Here is a 21,544-nt window from a genome sequence, read left to right as displayed (position 1 = left end):
GTATGTAGTTTATTAGTTTAGGGTTGAGCCAATCATATATTCAGGCTGTAAATCCTCAGATATTAAAGGGAAACCTGCCTGATATATTTTTCTATTTTAAATGTGTATGTACACCCATGGAAAATTTTCTTTTGCCTGGTGTCTAGTAGGTGCTTAATAAATATTTATTGAATAAACTCTTACATATGAAGAAAATGAAACTCAGAGAATCAGGTGATTGTTCTAGGCCATGTTCTTTTTTTTTTTAATTTTATTTATTTATTCATGAGAGGGACAGACAGACAGGCAGAGGCACAGAGGCAGAGACACAGGCAGACAGAGAAGCAGCCTTCATGCAGGGAGCCTGACCTGGGACTCAACCCTGGGACTCCAGGATCACATCCTGGGTGGAAGGCAGATGCTAAACTGCTGAGCCACCCGGGGATCCCCATCTAGGCCATGTTCTAAGTACACTGTGGTTAACATGTAATTACCATATAATTTTTATTAATACCTGCCTGATTTGTTAGGTATATTGGTGCACAGTTTTCTTCATATCTCCCCTATGAGGTTATTAACATTTTATCTTTAACATGCTATTGTTTTAATTAGGCTTTTAGTCACTGAAATCTTGAAATAGTTTTATTTAGATCTAAAGTGGCTTATAACTAGAGTAACTATATAATTTATTGTATAAACTGAAATACTTAAGAGGGCTCTACTCAAACTTAAGCTGGGAAAGCATGTATAAACCAAGTTTATTCCAGGCAAACCAAGACATATGGTCGTACGATGTTTTTATTTTTTATTTTTTTATTTTTATTTTTATTTTTTTAAAATTTTTTATTTCTTTATGATAGTCACACAGAGAGAGAGAGAGGGGGGCAGAAACACAGGCAGAGGGAGAAGCAGGCTCCAGGCACCGGGAGCCCGACGTGGGATTCGATCCCGGGACTCCAGGATCATGCCCTGGGCCAAAGGCAGGCGCCAAACCGCTGCGCCACCCAGGGATCCCTGTTTTTATTTTTTAAAGTAAACTTTTTATTGGTATATAGCATATGTTAAGAAAGTCCATAAATCTTGAATGTACAGCTTGTTGAATTTTTAAAAAATGAACAAATCTACATCAAGAAATAGATTATCAGTATCTCAGAAGCCTCCCTCACACCCCCTTCTGGTCACTACCTCTTCTTTGTAAGATAACTATTGTTCTAACCTTTAACTGATGAGCTTTGCCTGTTTTTGAAATTTATGTAAATGACACTATATAGTATACACTTTGTATGTTTGACCTCTTTGACTCAGTGTTCTCTTTGTGAGACCCATCCATATTGTATATAGCGATTGTTCCTTCATTTCATTGTTTTAAAATATTCCATTGTATGAATATGATATTAATGTATACAAGATACTGTCGACAGACATTTGAGTTGTTTTAATTTGGGGCCAATAGAAACAGTGCTCCTATAAACATACTTATCAGTTTTTTGGTGAGCATATGTACTCATTTCTCTTGGGTATATAACTAGGAGTTGAATTGCTAAGTCATATGATATGTAAGTGTTCAGCCCCAGTATGTAATACCACTTTTGCTAAGTGTTATACCAATCTATACTTCCTCCAGCAGTAGGTGAAAGTTGCAGTTTCTCTGGATCCTTACCAATACTACTTATTGTCGTCTTTTTCATTTTAGCCATATTGGGGACAGTGTATTGGGATCACATTGTGATTTTAACTTGGTAACTAATGAAGGTGAGCCCCCTTTTCATGTGCTAATTGGCTATTTGGATCTTCTTTGGTAATTCCATTTGGATACTCTCCTTTATGCTTCCCCAAAGCCATTCTCATTTTTCTATGGGTATATCTCTTCTCATTGAGTTGTAGTTCTTCATATATTCTGGATAGTAATCATTTGTTATTACTACAAATATCTTTTACTTTAATTTGCTTTTTCTCTTTATTAATAGTACTATGGGATGAACTTAATTTTGGTGTCTTCCAGTTTATGAGTATTTTTGTCTTCTGGTTAGGACACACTCCTTGTGTCCTATTTAATAAATGTTTGCCTACCCCAAGATCATGGAGCTGTTCTGTCCTTCTCTTGATACCTTTCATCTTTAGGTGTTTATCTAGAATTCATTTTTGTGTGTGGTATTAGGTAGAAGTCAGGATTCATTTTCTATAGGGATAGTGAATTGACTGCACTATTCTTTGTCCCAATACCACATTCCTGCAGCTTTATAATACAACTTGTTGTATGGTATTGAAGTTCTCCAGCTTTGTTATTCTTAGTGTATGTCTTAGCTATTCTTGTCCCTTTCTATTGCCACAACATTTTAGAATCTTAGTTTCCATCCACATGTAAAACAGCTTACAGGTTGATTGGGATTGTATTGAATCTAAGGATGGTGAGCTGACATTGTATAAAGATGTCTTCTAATCCAAGAATGTACATTGTGTATCTATTTATTTAGGTATTATTTAATTTCTCTCTGTCTTGTAGTTTTCAGAAGAGAGCTCTCAAATACCTTTCAGACTTATTTCTAACTTTTGGTAGTTTAAAAACAATTTATCGTGGTAAAATTTACACAATATATTAACCATTTAATTAATTACTTAATTAATTTAAAGATTTTATTTATTCATTCATGAGAGACACAGAGAAAGAGAGAGAGAGAGGCAGAGACAACAGGCAGAGGGAGAAGCAGGCTCCATGCAGCGAGCCCGACATGGGTCTCGATCCCAGGTCTCCAGGATCACACCCTGGGCCACAGGTGGCGCTAAACTGCTGAGCCACCCGGGCTGCCCTATATTAACCATTTTAAAGTGAAGAATTCAGTGGCATTTAGTACATTCATAACCACCAACTGTTGTAATGTGCAACCACCAACTCCATCGAGGTCCAAAACATTTCCATCACTGCAGAGTAAAACTCCTTAAGCAGTTTCTCTCCACTGTCCACTCTCCACACCAGCCCTGCCAACCACCAATCTGCATTCTGTCTCTATGGATTGATTTATTCTGGATATTTCTATACATGGTATTACATACTTTGTGATGTTTTGTATCTGGCTTATGTCACTTAGTATGTTTTTGAAGTTCACTCCCCTGTTGTAGTATGTGTCAGTCCATTCCTTTTTATGGCTGAATAGTATTCCATTGTGGATATGGACCATAATTTGTTTATCCATGCATCTGTTGATGGACATTTTGAGCTGTTTGTACTATTTGGCTGTGTGAACAATACTGCTATAAACATACATGTACATGTACTTGTTTGAATACCTGTTGGCAGTTTTGGGGGGTGGTATATATCTAGGAGTGGAATTACAAGGACATATAATTCTGTATTTAACTTTTTAAGGCACCACCAGCCTTTCCTATAGCAGTTGAGCCACTTTACATTCCCACAAGCAATGTACATAGGTTCCAGTTTCTCTGTGTCCTCATCAGTACTGGCTATTTTCTATAGTATTTTGCTGTTTGGATGGTGTGATAAATGATATAGTGTTTTTGTTGTTAACTTCATTTTCTGTGTTGCTGATGTATAGAAATACATTTGCTTTTTTCCATATAAACCTTGTATTTAGTGACCTTTTTAAATTCATTTACATTTATTTTTTTTGATTCATTTACATTTAATAGTTTATGTATTTATTGGATTTTTCTCTGTACATTTGAATTTCTGATTTTCACATGCTTTCTTATTCTGTTCCTTTTTCATAGTAGTTTATTTTATGGATACAATATTCTTGTAATGGCTTGGAGAATTTCTGTTAGAACTTAAATTTTCTTTAAGTTTTTCATTACCTTCATTTCCTTTGTGATTGATTCTATTGTTTTTCATTTTGGTCCTTCTTAATTTTGTTAGATATTTCTTAAATATCTGGTGATCCTTGGTTATCTATTCATATTTACAAAGGACCAGGATGATTGGTTTTGGTGGCTGATACTGGCTTCTTCTCAGTTTTTGAGCTCTGTTTTTCCAAAAGATTACTGATTAAGAGTTATGCATGAGATTGTTTTAAGGGCCAACAGCAGCCAGATAGGCTTAGGACCTAAAATTTATTCTGGGCCTCAAGTGCTGCGAGACGTTTTTCCTTTTGGTTGCTTTGGTTTCCTCTGTCCTGATTCTCCACCTCCCCCACCAGGATTTGTGGCTGTTAAGAGAAATGTCAGGCTCAGCCCTACTTCTCTTTTGTCCCTAGCACCCGTGCTGGATGTTCTCAGCAGACCTGGATACTAAGCCTTGGGAGCTCAAGTTTATACAGGAAGTAAGACTGTCATGAGTGGCTCAGCTGTTGTGTGAGCAATCCTCTAATTACCTTGATTTCCCTGTGCTTTAATTCAGCTTCTTGATCCTGAGCTTGGTGTTCTCTATTCAGGGAGTTAGGAGAGCTCTTGCCCCCATGTAAGTTCTCTCCTGTGCTTGCTTTGCCTGGGTTGCTATTTCTTTTGCTATGGCTTCTCTGTCAATTTAGTTGTGTCTGTTTCTTCTAGAAACACTTGCCTTCTTTCCTTTCCTCCTTTCTGCTTGTTAATGGGTCTACTTCTTATCTTCAGATTGTGATAAATTTATTATTTTTATCGTTATGAAAAATTTGGACATAAAACACACATATCTACTCCTGAGCTTAAAACAGAAATACAAGGGATGCCTGGGTGGCTCAGCGGTTGAGTGTCTCCCTTTAGCTCAGAGTGTGATCCCGGGTCTGGGGATCAAGTCTCCCACATTGGGCTCCCTGCAAGGAGCCTGCTTCTCCCTTTGTCTGTTTCTGCCTCTCTGTGTCTCTCATGAATAAATAAAATCTTAAAAACAAAACAACAACAAAAAAACCCCAAACCCCATAAATACAAGTGAAGTTCCTATTCTCTTCTCTGATTGTATTGCACTCCTTCTCATGCATCTATTAATATTATTGTGTGTATGTGCATTTCTAAACAATAAAGAGCATTGTTTTGAATGTGTTGAGCTTTGAATAGTGACATACTGCATGAATCCTTCTGCATCTTGTTTTTTTCCATTCATCATGGTTCTTTTGTTCTCTTAGTACACTATCTTTTCTGCTGTTTAGTAGAGTTTGGACAGGGAGGATAAGTCAGCCTAAGTATTTCTTACTGTGACTTTTTTAAAAGGGAGATTTAAAGCACCTTTTGGATATATTGTCACTACAGACATGGAAGACAAGGGCTTGGTGTTTCCTTTTCTTGTTCCAACTGGTGATGATAGGTGAATTTGATACCTTGCCATGTTATACAAGCTAGCAATTGAGTCTTACTGCTGACCTGTATTTGGTGTTATAAATCCTTTTGGAGACAGAGAAATAGGATTCATTGGTCTGTAGGGTTTAACTGAGGTTCAAGTGAAGATTTGGGTTCATATTGTTGGAAGTAACTTTTAGAGGTCATTTAATATAAACAGTACGAAAGAAACCCAGGTGCAGAAAAGGTGAGTTACTTGTCTGAGGTGATCCAGGGGGTAAACGCTGAGATCAGAAACCAGTTGTGCAGTTTGTTGTTCTTCTCACCTTCCTACAATGACCCAGAGGATAAGGTCCCCATTTTTTAACATTGACTTTAATTTTTGTCTGTCCTTTAAAATATTTATTTCAATACCAAGAGATTTTTAGTACAGAAGAATTAACATAAATCTTTGAACTGATATTTATTTGCTATGTTTTCCTTAGGATCAGAATGGTTTCAATACCAGAATACTATGAAGGCAAGAATGTCCTCCTCACTGGAGCTACCGGTTTCCTAGGGAAGGTACTTCTGGAAAAGTTGCTGAGGTCTTGTCCTAAGGTGAATTCAGTGTATGTTTTGGTGAGACAGAAAGCTGGACAGACACCCCAAGAGCGAGTAGAAGAAGTAATTAGTGGCAAGGTAAGTGGGGGAAATGATTGAGAAAAGAGTATGTTTTTGTATATATAATTACTGTACTCCTCAGCAGTTCAGTTTGCTTTTTCAGTGTCCTGAAAAAAGTCAGTGAAAAAAAAAAAAATTCTACAGGATGGCAATAAACTGAGTATGTCTTGTGATGAGTAGGAGAAAATAACTTTCCTCTGTGATGGGCAAAATTGTGTAACAAGTTCTAAAATACCTATATGGTAGATATTTAATGTGTTTTTTAGAATATTTGAGACCTGTTATTTATAATTAATAGATATCTTAAGTAGTATTCAGAATAATAAATAATTACAAGGTAGTTTCTAACTACCCAGTGTGCTGCCAAACATCCTTTGATACCACTTAAAAATTGGTAAGCACTGGTTGTTCCCCACAGCAGTGTTAGGAAGTAGCAAAGTAACATATTCCCATTTGACAAATAAGAACATGATGACAGAGAGGTCGTTTAGAATACAAGAATAGGTCATGCATTTTGAACCTTTAGAAAAATATTGCTAAGAAAAAATTGAAATGACCTGGAGTAAAATTATTTCATAATTGTAAGCTTTGAATTCTCTCAGTGAATGAATTTATCTGACATTCATTGATAGTAAGTTTAGTACAGAAGCTATGTGATTTTTTAGTTAATTAGGTAGTATCTAGTACCTTTTAATCACTTGTAATTAGTATGTTTTAATCCCCCTCCCAACGATGTCCTTGCCTAGTAAGAGGTTATTTATTGTTACTCATTTTTTATATTTCAGAAAACATTTACTGTGCATACTCAGTATTGAGCACTTGATTTGATGTAAGGGGCTGAACTGAGGAATAAATAAAATAGAATCCTTGCCTTAATGGAGCCTTTGGGCCAGAGAGTTTTTAAGAGGAAAGAGGGAAGGAAGAGGGAGTGTAGAAGTGTCAAGAGAGACTGGATAGGAGCAGTTACTGAAGTTAAAGTCTTGGCTGGAATTGAGAGCCTGCGTAAAATGTCAAAGATTTGGGCATCTCCTCTGTGGTCTCCCCATTATGTGTAGCATTGCTAGTAAGTCAGTAAGATAAGAGTTCTTTTTATGTCAGGTATCAAAAAATGCACATTTGAATTTAGTAAGAAACTAATAGATAAAGCCTGCTATAATTTTGAAATAGGAGTAAAGAGCATAGGCAAAAAGCATATATCATAGTGGGACATTGTTTTATAGTAGTTTCTCAACTTAAGCATTATTGACATTTTGGACAGGATAATTCTTTATTATAGGGAGCTGTCCTGTGCATCGTAGGGTGATTAGTAGCGCTCTTGGCCTCTACCTACCAGATGCCAGAAGCTCCTCCCCACTGCACCCACCTCCCAGTTGTGACAACGAAAAATGTCTCAGACATCACCAGATGTTCCCTTGGGGGTAAAATTTCCCCAAGGTGAGAACCACTGATGAATGTCTCCAGGAAAAGAAACTCCATTAATACGGTGAGGATTGACCACAAAATAAATTCTGGAAAGGTAATAAAGTATTTCAAAGAGGGCATTAGTGAACATAGTCAAGTAGGAACTGATTGGGGTATGCCGGTGGATTAAAAGCACCAGAAGAGATAGTATTGAATAAAGAGATGGTGGCTAGAGACAGGAAGAGTATCAGGTTTGACATGAACTTGGGAAGCGGCATGAGCTTATCTTGGTGGTTGGAGATATCTGATATGAAGAGGAGTTAAAGGTCATTGGCAGTGTGAGAGAATGAAAAGTGTGAATTCAAGGTGTTAAAGGACTTTTCTGGGCATTCCTCAGGTTGCTTTTTTCCTGCTTGCCCCTTAAACGATATTCTTCAGAGTTCTGTCCTAGGCCTTGATCTTTTCTTACTACATCCAATTAGGTGATTACTCAGCACTCTCTTAAGTGAGACAAATGGTTGTATTTTAAATTAGATTTGGGAAAAGCTTCATCTAGTCTGAACCATGGGTGCTCATCACCACTGCTACCTGGGTGATCTTTTCTTCTCAGGGCTCCCTGTATGTGGTTAGTAAAATCTGTATGGGTAGTCTGGCTCTTTTGCCTGAGCTCCAGACCCACAGAGCCATTTACCTCTACTAGACCTGTCTTATGGGTATCGCACAGACCCTTTATAGCCAGCATTCAGAACACTGAACTTGTGTCTCCATAAGTGTACTAGATTCTCTTCCCAACTTTTCCACCTAATGGATGTATTCACATAACATACATTGATCATGTCTACATCTTGCCAGGCACTAGGCTAACTAGGACCTGTGTGCTGAACAAAACAGTTGTGATTCCTTCCTTGTGGAGCTCACATGTACTTATCCCTCATTCTTAGTCATTGGCCAAGTTGTATTGAATTATTTTTAATTCCCCAAACATTAATGCTCTCTTATTTCTAGGTGGTTATATGTGCTGCTTTCTTTGCCTGGAACACTATTCTTCTTTAATTTCTGGTCCTTCTTCATTTGGGTTAGTTCTTTCTCCTGTACAGACTCCTAGCCCTGTAATGTTACCTTTAACGTTGTATCTTAATTGTTTGTTTACTTGTCTGGTTTTTCCTGTCAGATTCTAAATAGCTTGAGGCAAAGATTGTTGTTTTGTTTTCTCAGTGTCTAGAAGGTGCCTGCTCATCTGAAATGCTTAGTAGATATTTAATAATTAATAAAGGAACACATTAATACTGAAGTCGCTACCTAACAGTAGTGAAAGGGGCAACACTGTTATATCCACTTCGGAAGATAAGTGAGCATTCTATATACCATATAGACTTTCTTCCCAGATTCAGAATCTCTACTTAAACCACAAGTATGGATTTTAAATGAAGTGGAGAGTCAAAGTGTAAAAGAGCAGTGATCTGGAGATAGCATCAATGTTCCTTTAAAAAAATCTGGGATGAAAAATTAAATTTGACTCAAAATCGAATGTGCCTTTGCCACTAAAATCACCTTGGGATCTAACTGATTTTTTAGTTAATTTATTTCTTCTAGTATCCTTAAGGATATTGAATTTTGGGGTTAGAATCCTGTATATATGGTATTTCTCAAGTTTGTCCAGATTCTAATTTGCATATTTCCTCACCAACTTTTTTTTTCCATCAGCATATTTACTTTTCTTTTCTTCTTCAAAAATATTGGCCTCACACTTGATATAGACAATAATGGTATTTTACTGTAATCTACTGCAACAGAATAAAACCAAAATAAAATGAAGTCATAAATTAAGATTGGGATTTTAGAAGTCTGAATTATAATTTTAAACATTGTCCTGATGTCTATACTGCTTAAGTCTATTTTGAGGAACAGTACAATATAGTTTAGTCAGCAAAAGCATGGGCACTTCAAATATAACTCTTGAAAGTACCCGTTCTGTGTCCTTGGCAAGTTACTTAACCACTCTGCATCTCAGATTCCTCATATGTAAAATGGGGTTGATAATATGGGTTTCATAGGCTGTTTTCTATACAGAATGATAGCAGTTAAGAATGGCAACTTTAGGATTAACATAGTTGAAGTTTTCAGAAGTGACCCTTGGTGGGGGGCCAAGGGTTTTAGAAAGATGAAAAATATTGTTCTAAAATATTTTTCCCCTTGGCTAGCTCTTTGACAGATTGAGAGATGAAAATCCAGATTTTAGAGAGAAAGTTATAGCGATCAACAGTGAACTCACCCAACCTAAACTGGCTCTTAGTGAAGAGGATAAAGAGATCATCATAGATTCTATCAATATTATATTCCACTGTGCAGCTACAGTAAGGTTTAATGAAAATTTAAGGTAAGTAAAGGTATTTATATAATATTTGAACTTCATCACAGTTTAAAAATTTGAATTCTTTTTAGTTAGATTGTTTTGAAAGTGATTTGAAACTGTTTGCCCTATGTTAATGGTAGCTTTCTATGTCTTAAAGAGTGTTAAGAGAATTTTCTTCTTGTTATTAGTTTAGAAATATTAGACAGCTAGTGTCTGTGTATTAGAAGTTGCCTTGAATTTAACTGTAGGGTAGGGAAGTATGGAATAGAAGAAAGAGAAATTTACCTTCAGTAAGTGTATCAGTCTTAACAGCTGTTTGTTTCTTCTTCCCTTCATTCTTTCAGAAGCCTGCACCTCAGCAGTTTTATTTTTCTATCCCACACATATTCACCTGAAAATTAGAAAAAAAAATTGAGCTCAGGTTCTGCACAGTAAGATAAAATGGCTTATAAATTTAAGTCATACCTTGTCTTTGTTTTAGAACTTGGTAGCAGTGTTAGGGACAGGCAGCAGTGGACATATGTTTAATTAAAAAAATAATTTGAAAAAAAAAAAGATGAAAGAGGTGCCTTGGTGGCTCAGTCAGTGACATATCTTCTTTCAGCTCAAGTCATGATCTCCAGGTCCTGGGAACAATAAGCCCAGCATTGGGCTTCCTGCTCATCAGGGAGTCTGCTTCTCTCTCTCTCTGTCCCTTTGCCCCTCCCCACTGCTCGTTCTTTCTTTCTCTCAAATAAATAAAATCTTTAAAAAAAATAAAATAATTTGGACTTCTGTCAAAATGCCTTTTTCAAGAAAAAAATAATGTTTTAAACGTTTACTAGTGTTTTTAAAATATGCGTTATCAAATAATGGTGCTTAATTCAGAGGATTCTTTTTGATAGTGTATTAAAAAATACAGTTTTATAATGTTAACCTAATTGTATGGTCTTATACAAGTTAAAATAGTGCAGACTATTTTAGGTTTTACAAATACTTGAAACCCTTCTTAAAGTGTTTTTAAGTTAAATTTTGTTTATAAAGGGTTTTGAGATTATTTCCCATAAAGTCTTTGATATAAAAGTATAAGCCTTAATTGATATTATATCATGTGATAATTCAGCACCAAAGCATTACAGTAAGTTTTATCCATATTCCAGGTGAGGGCACTGTCATAGTCACTTACATTTCTTTAATTGTACTTTGTAGGTTTCAGGGTAAATTTTCTCTTTCATTATTTTATTCTATGTTAATGTTACCACTGTAATATTGTGAGCAAGTGCATTTTATACTTGAGGAAGCTGAGGCAGCACTGTGTACTGGAAAGGACATGAGCTTTGGAATTACATACCTTAGCTCTAACTTTGAGTTTATCCTTTATTATCTGGTGATAATAATTTATTTACTTTTTAGTTGTTTCTGTATAACCATCATGTGTTCATGATTCAAAAGTGACAAAAGAATTTAGTAGAGCTATAGTTAGAATCTCACTTTCATAAAAGATGTGTGTACATATATGTGTATTTATATACAGCTTCTTATACTTGCCACTTATTATCTTTGGATAGTGTGATAATAGGTAGGTTTTTAATATTAAATAGTCTAACAGATATTTCCCCCCCATAGTTCTAGCTTTCATTGTTTTTCATAACCAAAAGAAAGCTCACACAGTCTTTTGAAACTGTTTTCAATAAAAAAAGATACATATTTACTGGATAATTATGGTATAGTCCTCATTAGCTTAAAGGAAAAATTAGGTGCTTTTAAAGGGGAAATGGATTTGCAAACAGACAACATTAATTAGGGTGAAACTACTCAAAAAGTAATCTGTATGAGAAGAACCTTCTTTCTCTCTTTCCGTTCCCCTTGGGGTAAGCAAGTCTGCCATTAATGAGAGGGAAATCTATTCATTATTCTTTCTTCTCTTACTAGTGATCTCGTAGTGCAAGGAGGATATATAGATGAATAATAAAATTTATTGCCTTTACTGACGTAACCATAGTCATTTCACTGAAATTATTGTTTTTGGTAAAGCAGTTTTAATGGGTATTGTAAATGATGATATTTGGGCCAGGCATTCTAGAATACTGTAAGTTGGCATGTAGTAACTGCTTAAGAAATAGTTACTCTTTATAATCATTTTTTAAGTTTACTCAAAAATTAAAAAATGACACAGACTTTTATTACCAGGGCAAAAAATAATCCAGATTTTACTCCCAACATTATACCCATTATTTTGGGAAAAACCAAGAAATTGCACACAGATCCTGTTTGCAAAGTCCAGATAGTCTAAAAGGGAGATAGATTTGCCTAAATAATCATAGTGTAGGGTAGAAAGTAAGAAATTACTGAAGAGCATACATTAAGTGCTATAAGAATTGAGAGGTGGTAGTATGCATTTATTTTGAGATATGATAATTTATAAATCTTGAGGTGGGAAAAAGTGGGTATTAAGATTAAGGGATTGTAAAGAAATACTGGCAAAAAATGAGGGGAGAATGATACTGAGGATAATAAAAGGAATTCCTTAAATAGTTGATCCTGGGGTCTGGTGTTCCTAAGGTAATAAAAAAAGTGAAGGTGGGATAGGCTAGTGGAGTTGAGAGTAAAAGCATATCAAGAAACTGGAGACCATGATGAGGACAGAAAACAGGCTTATGGGGGGAAGTGGAGGGGTGGTCTGGGGGAAATTCTTAGTATGAGATTTTAGAGATGCAGCAGTTTGAATAGGATAATATGTGAATATGAACATGGGGTATGTTGAGTAGGTGCGAGTAGGCATTGAGAAAGGAGTAGAAGTAAAGATGGATGATGAGAAAAGATCAAGAAGTTGTTGAGTCTAAGGGCATCGACTCTCCCACTTCAGAATGCGTTATGAATATTAGGAATTCCTGGAAAATGTGTTAAAAATGCAGAATTGGACTCTACTTGGAATATTTGGACCCTCTGGTCTCAGATAATAACCCCAGGAATCTTTATTTGTGGCAAGACTGTGTGTGATTTTAAGTTATAGATGTCTGGGTCTCCTACCTTAAGATTGACTAATTGGTCCCGAGATATCTGTGTCTATGTTTTTGTTGAATTAAAAAAAAAAATCAGCAATAGTGATGAGATCTCATGTATGAAGTATTTTCTCAGAAGTGGGGAAGGGGGAAAGAGATATCAGAATGGCCTGGGGAACTTTTTAAAAATAGTTTTCCAGGGGCACCTGGCTGGCTCAATCAGTAGAGCATGCAGCTCTTGACTTGGGCTCGGGGTCCTAAGTTTGAGCCCCACATTGAGGCTAGAAGTTACATAAAAAATAAAATCTTAGGGATCCCTGGGTGGCGTAGCGGTTTGGCGCCTGCCTTTGGCCCAGGGCGCGATCCTGGAGACCCGGGATCGAATCCCACGTCGGGCTCCCAGTGCATGGAGCCTGCTTCTCCCTCTGACTATGTCTCTGCCTCTCTCTCTCTCAATCTCTCTGTGACTATCATAAATAAATAAAAAAAAATTAAAAAAAAAATCTTAAAATATAAATATATGTATTTTATATATAAATATATATTATAAACTACATTTTACATATAGATTATAAATCATGTATGTGTAACATATATATATAGTTTTCCAGGCATCAATTCAGATATTACAGAGTATCTGAGGATTAGCTCCAGCAATCTGACTCTCAGGTGTCTGTCATGCCAAGCATGAGATCTCTGGTTTAAGGTCTTAGAAGTATATCAACACAGAGTTTGAGCAATTCAGAATATATTTTCAAGACAGGTAAACAAGATTTATTGTCAGTTCAAGTTGAGTTCTTTATTTTTTTCTGTGAAGTGGCTTCTGTGTCGACATTAATGTTGGACCATAAATAAACAAAGATTTGTTCATTTTGCTCCTCCTCCAAAAGCTAATGTTATTTAACATGTCTTTATGACTCCATATAATTAAACCATGGGAATATTATTATTATTATTATTATTATTATTATTATTTTGGCTTTCTGATCTAACATCAGAGTCAGGATCTCAGTCTGAGGTTCAGTGGAGTAGAACTTGGATGGTGGTAAAATAGAGTGAGATTATTAGCCTTACAGTGATATTGAGAGTTACTTATGTGGGCATATAAAGTGCCATCACGTTTGGGCTCTCAGGCACAGGGGTAGTAGACAAGGTACAAGAGTGTTCTCTCTGAAGTTATTCGTTATTTTCAGTGACCCAGAAATTCTGTTACCATCCTCAGGAACCTGTAACAGAATATCCTTTGTGTACTGCTCCCAAAACATTACCCTCCCTAGCTTCATTGTTTCACAAATGCAAAAGAAAATAGCATATTGCCTTACAGTCTAGTGGAGTGTATCCTCTCTGTGAAATGCCTTTTTTGCTGGATTTCCATTTGAGCAGATTTTTTCCCTTCTCAGTTGAGATAAGGAAGAAAAAAGATATTCTCATGATTTTAAGACCACAAACCAATTACTTCATTTAAAAAAAATTACTTTTAGTGTGTTTTCATGAACCCTTGGATACTGTTAAATTAAAGGAAAAAATAATGCACAGGAGTTTTCCTCTCATGAATTATTTCTTGTTCTTGGTGACCCAGAACTTGTTGTCCTGTCCTCAGGAACCTGTAACAGAATATTTTCTGTATACCTCTTCCAAAACAGTACCCTCCGATCTCCATTGTTTTGCAAATGCGAACAGATACCAAAGCACTGCTTTAGAGTCAGGTGGATCAGATTCTATCAGTGACATATCCTGGCCTTTAAAAGAATAATTAGATTTTTTTCTTCTTTAATACTGAAAATGTAAGAATTTTGGAAAGTATTCAAAACTATTGTGATTTTAAAAACATCCTCATTGTGGTCTGTCTTCAAATATACATTGTTTTACATAAAATTTAAACATAGAACTGATTTTACTTGGGGAAACAATTTCCACACTTCTGATTTTTTCATGGTTAAAATTTTTGTGATATGATTATATTCCACCATGTTGATATGCCATAATTTATGTATAATGTTCACTAGGTATAACAAATTTAGGGGATTTTCATTTCTTTCTTTGAAAAATTAATGTTAGAACAAGTTTTTTGGGGCACCTCGTGGCTCACTGAGTGTCTGCCTTTGGCTCAGGGCGTGATCCTGGGGTTCTGGGATCGAGTTCTGTGTTGGGCTCCCCGTGGGGAGCCTGTTTCTCCCTCTGCCTGTGTCTCTGCCTCTCTCTCTCTGTTTCTCTTGAATAAATAAATAAAATCTTTTTTAAAAAGAACAAATTTTTCCTTTGAGTGAATTTCAGTAGGTTCACTAGAGGAGTAGTTACATCATTTCTGTACTTCCTGGTACTTTGCCTTTTTTTTTTTTTTCTGGTACTTTGTCTTAATCTCTTTGAATCAGTTCTATCAGTGTAGTCACCAACAGTGTATTACTTTACCAGTTTTTTCACAGTATTACTGGTATTGAATATATCAACTTTTTTTCGTTCAAATAACAAGCAAAAACTATCCACCATCTCTTTACCTTTAGTAATATTTATTGAATGCCTGTTTTAGTGCCTATTTAGGAATAATGCTAAATACTTGCAAGCTATTTATTTCTTTTAATTTTGTATAAATCCTAGTAGGTAGACTCTGTTATAGTTCCTATTTACAGGTGAACTATACAAGGTCACTGAGAGGTAGGCCAGGCCAGAATTTGAATTCAGGTACCCGAGAGTCTTGTTCTTAATCCTGCTTTACTTTGTAATGCCTGTGTTTTAAAAATCTTCATACAGATTTCCCATGTTTTTATAGTTATTATAATTATTTAAAATGACACTATTCTTTCATTGTGATAAAATACCTGCTTTGTTAAAGTTTATTCATTTCATTCATAGTGAATGAAAGGCTCTCCAGGCTTTTGCTATTACTAGATGCTTCACTGATTATTTTTCTGCATATATACTTTTGCATTTGTAAAATTATTTACTTTGGATAAATTTCAAAAAGAGGTTAATATATAGATCATTTTTGAGTCCTGTATGTGTCTCTTGTGACAGAATGTACCTGTTTTTATTATAGTACCCCTTTGAATTTTGTAAGCTAGTCTTTAAGAAGTGTTTGGATTAATTGCTACACAGGGAAATAAACATATTCTTAGTTGATTATATGTTAATGTAATTTAATGTTTCGGAGTTTTCTTTGACTGTTTTACCCTTATTAGTGACTCTGCCTTAGCATTTTAAAATTACTTAACCATTCTGATTACTTCTTTGTAATTCCATATATTGAAACAATATGCTTTTAAAAATCAAGGTGCAAAAGCAGTCTAGCATGACTTCAAAATGTACATATAAAAGCCAAAGACTGAAGTTATCTGTGTTTCTTTCTGGGTAATTTAAAATTTTTAATTTGTACTTTTATTTTTTAAGTTCTAGTGTGAGGCTTCTTTTATAATCTGAAAATCTTTCTTTTTAAATACAACTGATTGAATGTACTTTATATTGAAATAAAATCTACAAAATTAGACATAAGGGGTCAGTTGTGAAGAAACAAAAATCTCCTGTCTCCTTGTCTCTCTAATGAAGATAAAATTGTTTAAGCAGATAAAATAAATGACTTTCTAATTTTTCACTGGGAAAGCCTCCCAATTTTTCATTGTCATTTTTTCTTTTATAGAGATGCTGTGCAGTTAAATGTGATTGCTACACGCCAGCTAATCCTCCTTGCACAACAAATGAAGAATCTGGAAGTATTCATGCATGTATCAACAGCATATGCCTACTGTAATCGGAAGCATATTGATGAAGTAGTCTATCCACCTCCTGTGGATCCCAAGAAGCTGATTGATTCTTTAGAGTACGTTTATTTTAAATTTATGCACATTTGCTTTGATCCCCAAAACTTTGGACTTAAGTATCTATTGATATGTATCTTTTGGTCTCTATCAGTTTCTCTCTCCCTCTCCCTCCCCCACCCCTGACCTATTTTATCTATTCCTTATTCAACCAATTATTACATATCTACTAAGTTCTTCTAATTGTGTAGATTTATATCTGAATGACTGTTGGTGAAGTCAGGTTGGAGCTTTCACATTTGAAGAAGTGTGATGGTTGGAGGAAGGTCTCTGAACAACTCATCCATAACATTAGGTTCTCTATTTTCCAGGGAGTTAATCTAGCAAATGTAAGAAGTGCCTGATACCCATAGAGACTAATGACTTGCTTGTTGAATAGCAATGTTCTAATTGATTAAAAAATTACCCCCCCTTTTTTTCCCTCCAATGGAGTAAATCTGTACAAAGGCCTTAAATTATTATTAGAGGATCAGTCTCATTCCTTTAAATGATACTCCTGGTGTTATTGTTTATCACCTTTCTGAGGACTAGGATTCTATCAGCAATTACTATTTGTGAGTATTTGATGGGATATGGCGTAAGTGAATTCGGCAGGGTCAAGATTCATTTGCTTCAGGCTGTACTTTCTCATCAAATGAAACAAACAGGATCACAGCAAAAATAAAAAGAAGGATCTTCTTTAAAGGACTAGAATTATAGAAAATTCTCATGTCCATTATATCCAAACATATCATTAATCCTCCTATAATAGCCCTGTGGGCTTTTTCCTCCTTTATTCTTCTTTGTTTCCCTTAGGCTTCCTTTTTTCTCAGAGATCCTATCCCTTTTCAGCTCTGTTTACTGTCCCTTACTTAAATTCTTTTTTTCCTCAGGGCATTAGAGGGTGTTCATCGCTCCTCCATGTTTTCTCCCAGAGTAAGCACATATAAGTCTTTCTCTTTAAGGCATTCCTGCTACTCAGTATGAAGAAGCAGACAGATTATAAGAAAATAAATAAGAATGGGAATTTACCAAGACACTCCATTAATTCTCTGGTCTCTGTTTTCTGACTCTATTTCTTAGATGGTCCCAAATATTTACCTCATTGTCTCCATGAGTCAGTAGTGGGAAATGCTTAATACGTCTGGGAAAAGTTGAAAGTAGAAGCTAATGAAGCTTTTTACTTTTTCTCTTTTTAGCAGTTGGCATATCCAAACATCTAAGTTGCTGAGAAAATGCTTTTAACCTTCTCATTCTGTATCTCTTTTCTTTGCTTACAAAGAAATCTAGCTAACAGATCATTTTAGGGTAACTCATAGATTGGCTCTGTAAACTCACTCCCTGTGATAAGGCTAATGTCTCCTTGGCTTAGCCAGCATTCGCAGTTGTTGTTTTAAAGTAGGAACTGTTCCGTTTTTCAGAATTCATCTCTGCTGTGGAACTTCTCCTAAGTTGAGTAACAACCTCCAGTTTTGTTAGATTCTTTTTCTTCCACATGCAGAAGAAAACTTACTTTGATAATCTTATCAGCTAGTATGGGTATCTTGAGAGTGTGACATTATACTGAATATATAAGTCTGTATAACGTCACAGTTACACAGATATGGACTTGTAGTTGTTTAATGAAAGTAAGATTAACTTCTGCTTATGTATTTTTTTCTTTTTAGTAAAAACCATAAAATCATTTGAATCGGAGCAACAGATATGTTTGAATATGCAAAGCTAAGTGGTTCTGATTTTATAGTAATACATCTGAAAATATTTTTGCATGCAATTTCTTTGCTGACCAGGTGGATGGATGATGGCCTAGTAAATGATATCACACCAAAATTGATAGGAGACAGACCTAACACATACATATACACGAAAGCATTGGCAGAGTATGTTGTACAGCAAGAAGGAGCAAAGCTAAATGTGGCGATTGTAAGGCCATCGATTGTTGGTGCCAGTTGGAAAGAACCTTTTCCAGTAAGTTGTGAGAAATTTTTGTAATAATGGAATTGAGAATTTTAAGTCTTGTCTTTGTATAAAAAGAGTTGGCAGCTTGATGTAAGAGCAGGTGTTATTTACTGTACATGGCTTACTATGGCAAAATTGTTCTCATTCATAGAGTACTTTTTTGGTACTTTTTTGTAACATGATGCTGCATATATAGAAATGCAGATAAGCCTTTAAAAATCCTAACTGAAAATTAAATCAAAGGCTGCGGTGTTGTGTGGAGTCAAAGCAGACCTTGCTTTATACATTGTCTTTGTGACTGACAAGATGTTGGCCTCTGACACATCAGCATTTGTTGGTTTTTAAAATTATTTACTGATTAGTTTCCTTTGTTGAGGTGAAGGAAATAGAGATGAGAATATTCAGGATCTTATTTTATTTCATTTGCTTTTTAGTTCAAGAATAAGGCAAGCCTTCCAGGAGGTAGACTCTTCCCTGTATAGATCACGCTAAGAAGGCATAAGAGATTTCTATGATAATTTGCTTGTAGAAAAGCAGGCCATTATGGTATTTGTGAATCCCTGAAATAAGAGAAAATAGATATAAACTAACAGATGAATTGATTTACAAAAAACCCAGGTCTCTATAATGATAGTAAGTGATAGCATCGCTTCTGTTGCTTTCTCTTTTCTTCTGTTTTATTCAGTAGTTTTGAGGAGGATTTCCCATTTCCCCCAAATCTCATGATGCTGCCTCAGATAAATAGCACAAAATCAAACTTGAGCAAGTGTAATTTAGCTAAAATATTTGACAGATATAAGCTCCCTTTTTTTATAAGCTTTTTTATTGAATTCTCTTTGTGGAGACTTAATGGAAGAGTAGGTAACCTTTTGAGAATGACTTAACTTCACATTTGCAATCTCAGGCAAAGACTGTTTCTGTTACAGGAGAGAAATATTCTGGCCTGAATCTTGTCTGTTTTTTAGTTTTTAGAAAAAAACTACTAAGTGTATATATGGAGTTGTAGATTTCAGATAAAAAAATCTCTAGGTTTACAATATTTCTAAGCTCCCCCTATTTTTAATTTTTGTATTAGGGATGGATTGATAACTTTAACGGACCAAGTGGTCTCTTTATTGCGGTAAGTAAACCTTTTGATTTCTTTACATTCTACATACATTTTTCTGTTTTCTGTATATCTTTATGTGTATGTGTGTGTGTGTGTGTGTGTGTGTGTGTGTGTGCATGCACTCTGGCTTACATATCTTAAGGTGCTGTTTTTAATTTCAACAAAGGCAGGGAAAGGAATTCTTCGAACAATGCGTGCCTCCAACAATGCCCTTGCAGATCTTGTTCCTGTAGATGTAGTTGTCAACACGAGTCTTGCGGCAGCCTGGTATTCCGGAGTTAATAGGTATATGAGGTGACAATGTCGCTTGTTAAATATATAGTAACTGTGAAGGGAAAACAGACCTAATGGCTAATGTTAATTAATCCCTCAGTACTGATAATTTCCATATCAATATGTACAGGTATTATCACTTCCAATTGCAGGAATTGGTTTAATCACAAGTAATAATAGAGCAAGTAGTTCCATCAGCTGTAATTAAGAATTAACATTAGTTGTCATATACTATCTATAGGATAAAGTTCATTTGGGATTAAGAATGAGAAAAACCCAAAACCCTTCCACCCCCTGATGCTTTTTTAGTTTTCCAAACTAAAACTTGATATAAACTCAACATATAAAAAGCTGAAATTCTCAGAGAATGGCTTTCATATATTAAACATGGCACACTAAAGCAGCTTTAATCAATTCAGGCTTCTTTTTGAAAGGGAGTAGTAGCATTTATAGGTAACTCTTAAATTTTAAACTTTTCAATAACACTTTTTTCCCTAGTTAATAAACTGCTCTTATTTTTTAAGTCAGTATTTTATATCCTAAAAAAGGAGGGATATATATATATATATGAATACACTGTTTCTGGTAAAAGGGAACTCAGTCCATAATTTTTTAAACTAAAGCTTCTGGAAATTAGAAGGAGATAGTAAGAGCTGAGGTTGTTTGTCATTGTTGGTTTCTTACATTTAATAACAGATATTTCTTCTATTATAATGAAGAAAAATATGAATAGAGAAAATACTGTATTTTTTAATATTTTTTTTGGTAGTGGAGGGAAAAAGAGTAGGTGTAAATAGTCCTTCAGACACAAAGATTAATAGTTTAAGGATAATTTTTGAAATAATCAATGTAGAAAATATACCCATAATCATTATTTTTTCCTACTTGAATATCATGTAAGATTTAAATTGGGTAAGTTTGGCCTCTTTTTATGTTTCATTGCTTTGATCTTTGTCTTTGCAGACCAAGAAACATCATGGTGTATAATTGCACAACAGGCAGCACTAATCCTTTCCACTGGGGTGAAGTTGGTATGATTTTACCTGTGTTTTTGAATGTTAGAATAAATCTTAAAATATTCTCTGAGGTTTTATGTTAGAATATACCCACGAGGCAATATAAAGCCATTGAGTTACCAAGTTATTCTTATTTTGATTACCATTTTAGAATATCTATCCTATACTGCCTTCTGGTCTTTAGTAGTATTTCACAAATTAAAAAATATCCAAAAAAAAATTTAAAAATATCCTTAGTTAAATTCCCTTCCTGGCTCACCCTTTTGTGACCATTACTACTTTTTTGCTGCTGTCTGCAGCATCCCTCACAGATAAATGCCCATGGTGAGGAAACAGTGATTTTTTTTTCCTCCCTCGTGGGTGCTCTCAGTCCTGATGTTGTCTATCCATAGGCAATATCACTTCCAACTACAACAGTTGTTGTTTTACAGGAGCTAGCTAGCTGTCCCAAGAGTAAGAAATTAAGGAGTTAGGAAGCAGAGTATTTTTTGCCAGAATATTTTCTATTATATTTATTAATCTCTTGAAATTCACAAATCACAGGAATAGATACATGCTTTATTGCTTGTCCTAAATTAGAGTTAATAGAACTTAAAGCCTACTGAAATTGAATAATTTTTAAGTTTATTCAAATTTAAAGTAAAATATATCGATTGCATTATTTAGTAAGAGGTCTTATTTTACTTCTCATTGAACAATTTTTTATCCTTGGAGAAGAGTTTTGATTTTAAAGGGGATTTTTATGTCATTTGTCCTGAGGTTTTTTTCTGTGCCATTTTTATTTCAATTTAAAGATTGACCATTATAACATATAAGAAAAC

General features: G+C 35.0%; 1 protein-coding gene across 5 annotated transcripts in view; it reads left to right on the top strand.

Annotated features, from left to right (window-relative positions):
• The window catches only part of FAR1 (fatty acyl-CoA reductase 1), a 68,830-nt gene that overhangs the window by 27,916 nt on the left and 19,370 nt on the right, over positions 1-21,544 (top strand). For 2 of the 5 annotated variants that reach the window (XM_072725600.1, XM_072725597.1), the window contains exons 2-8: positions 5,667-5,862; positions 9,447-9,622; positions 16,211-16,390; positions 18,158-18,335; positions 19,402-19,446; positions 19,601-19,719; positions 20,671-20,738. In XM_072725600.1, coding sequence (XP_072581701.1) covers positions 5,674-5,862; positions 9,447-9,622; positions 16,211-16,390; positions 18,158-18,335; positions 19,402-19,446; positions 19,601-19,719; positions 20,671-20,738 — 955 coding nt within the window. In that variant the 5' untranslated portion in view covers positions 5,667-5,673. Of the gene's footprint in view, positions 1-4,191; positions 4,254-5,028; positions 5,429-5,666; positions 5,863-9,446; positions 9,623-16,210; positions 16,391-18,157; positions 18,336-19,401; positions 19,447-19,600; positions 19,720-20,670; positions 20,739-21,544 lie in introns of those variants that run through there. The other 3 variants (XM_072725598.1, XM_072725601.1, XM_072725599.1) reach the window with 3 other exon arrangements.

The sequence above is a fragment of the Vulpes vulpes genome, chromosome 11, assembly GCF_048418805.1.
Source record: "Vulpes vulpes isolate BD-2025 chromosome 11, VulVul3, whole genome shotgun sequence".
In the NCBI taxonomy this organism is placed as follows: domain Eukaryota; kingdom Metazoa; phylum Chordata; class Mammalia; order Carnivora; family Canidae; genus Vulpes; species Vulpes vulpes.
The sequence above is the reverse complement of the archived record's forward strand: the minus strand, read 5'-3'. Positions and strand labels throughout refer to the sequence as shown.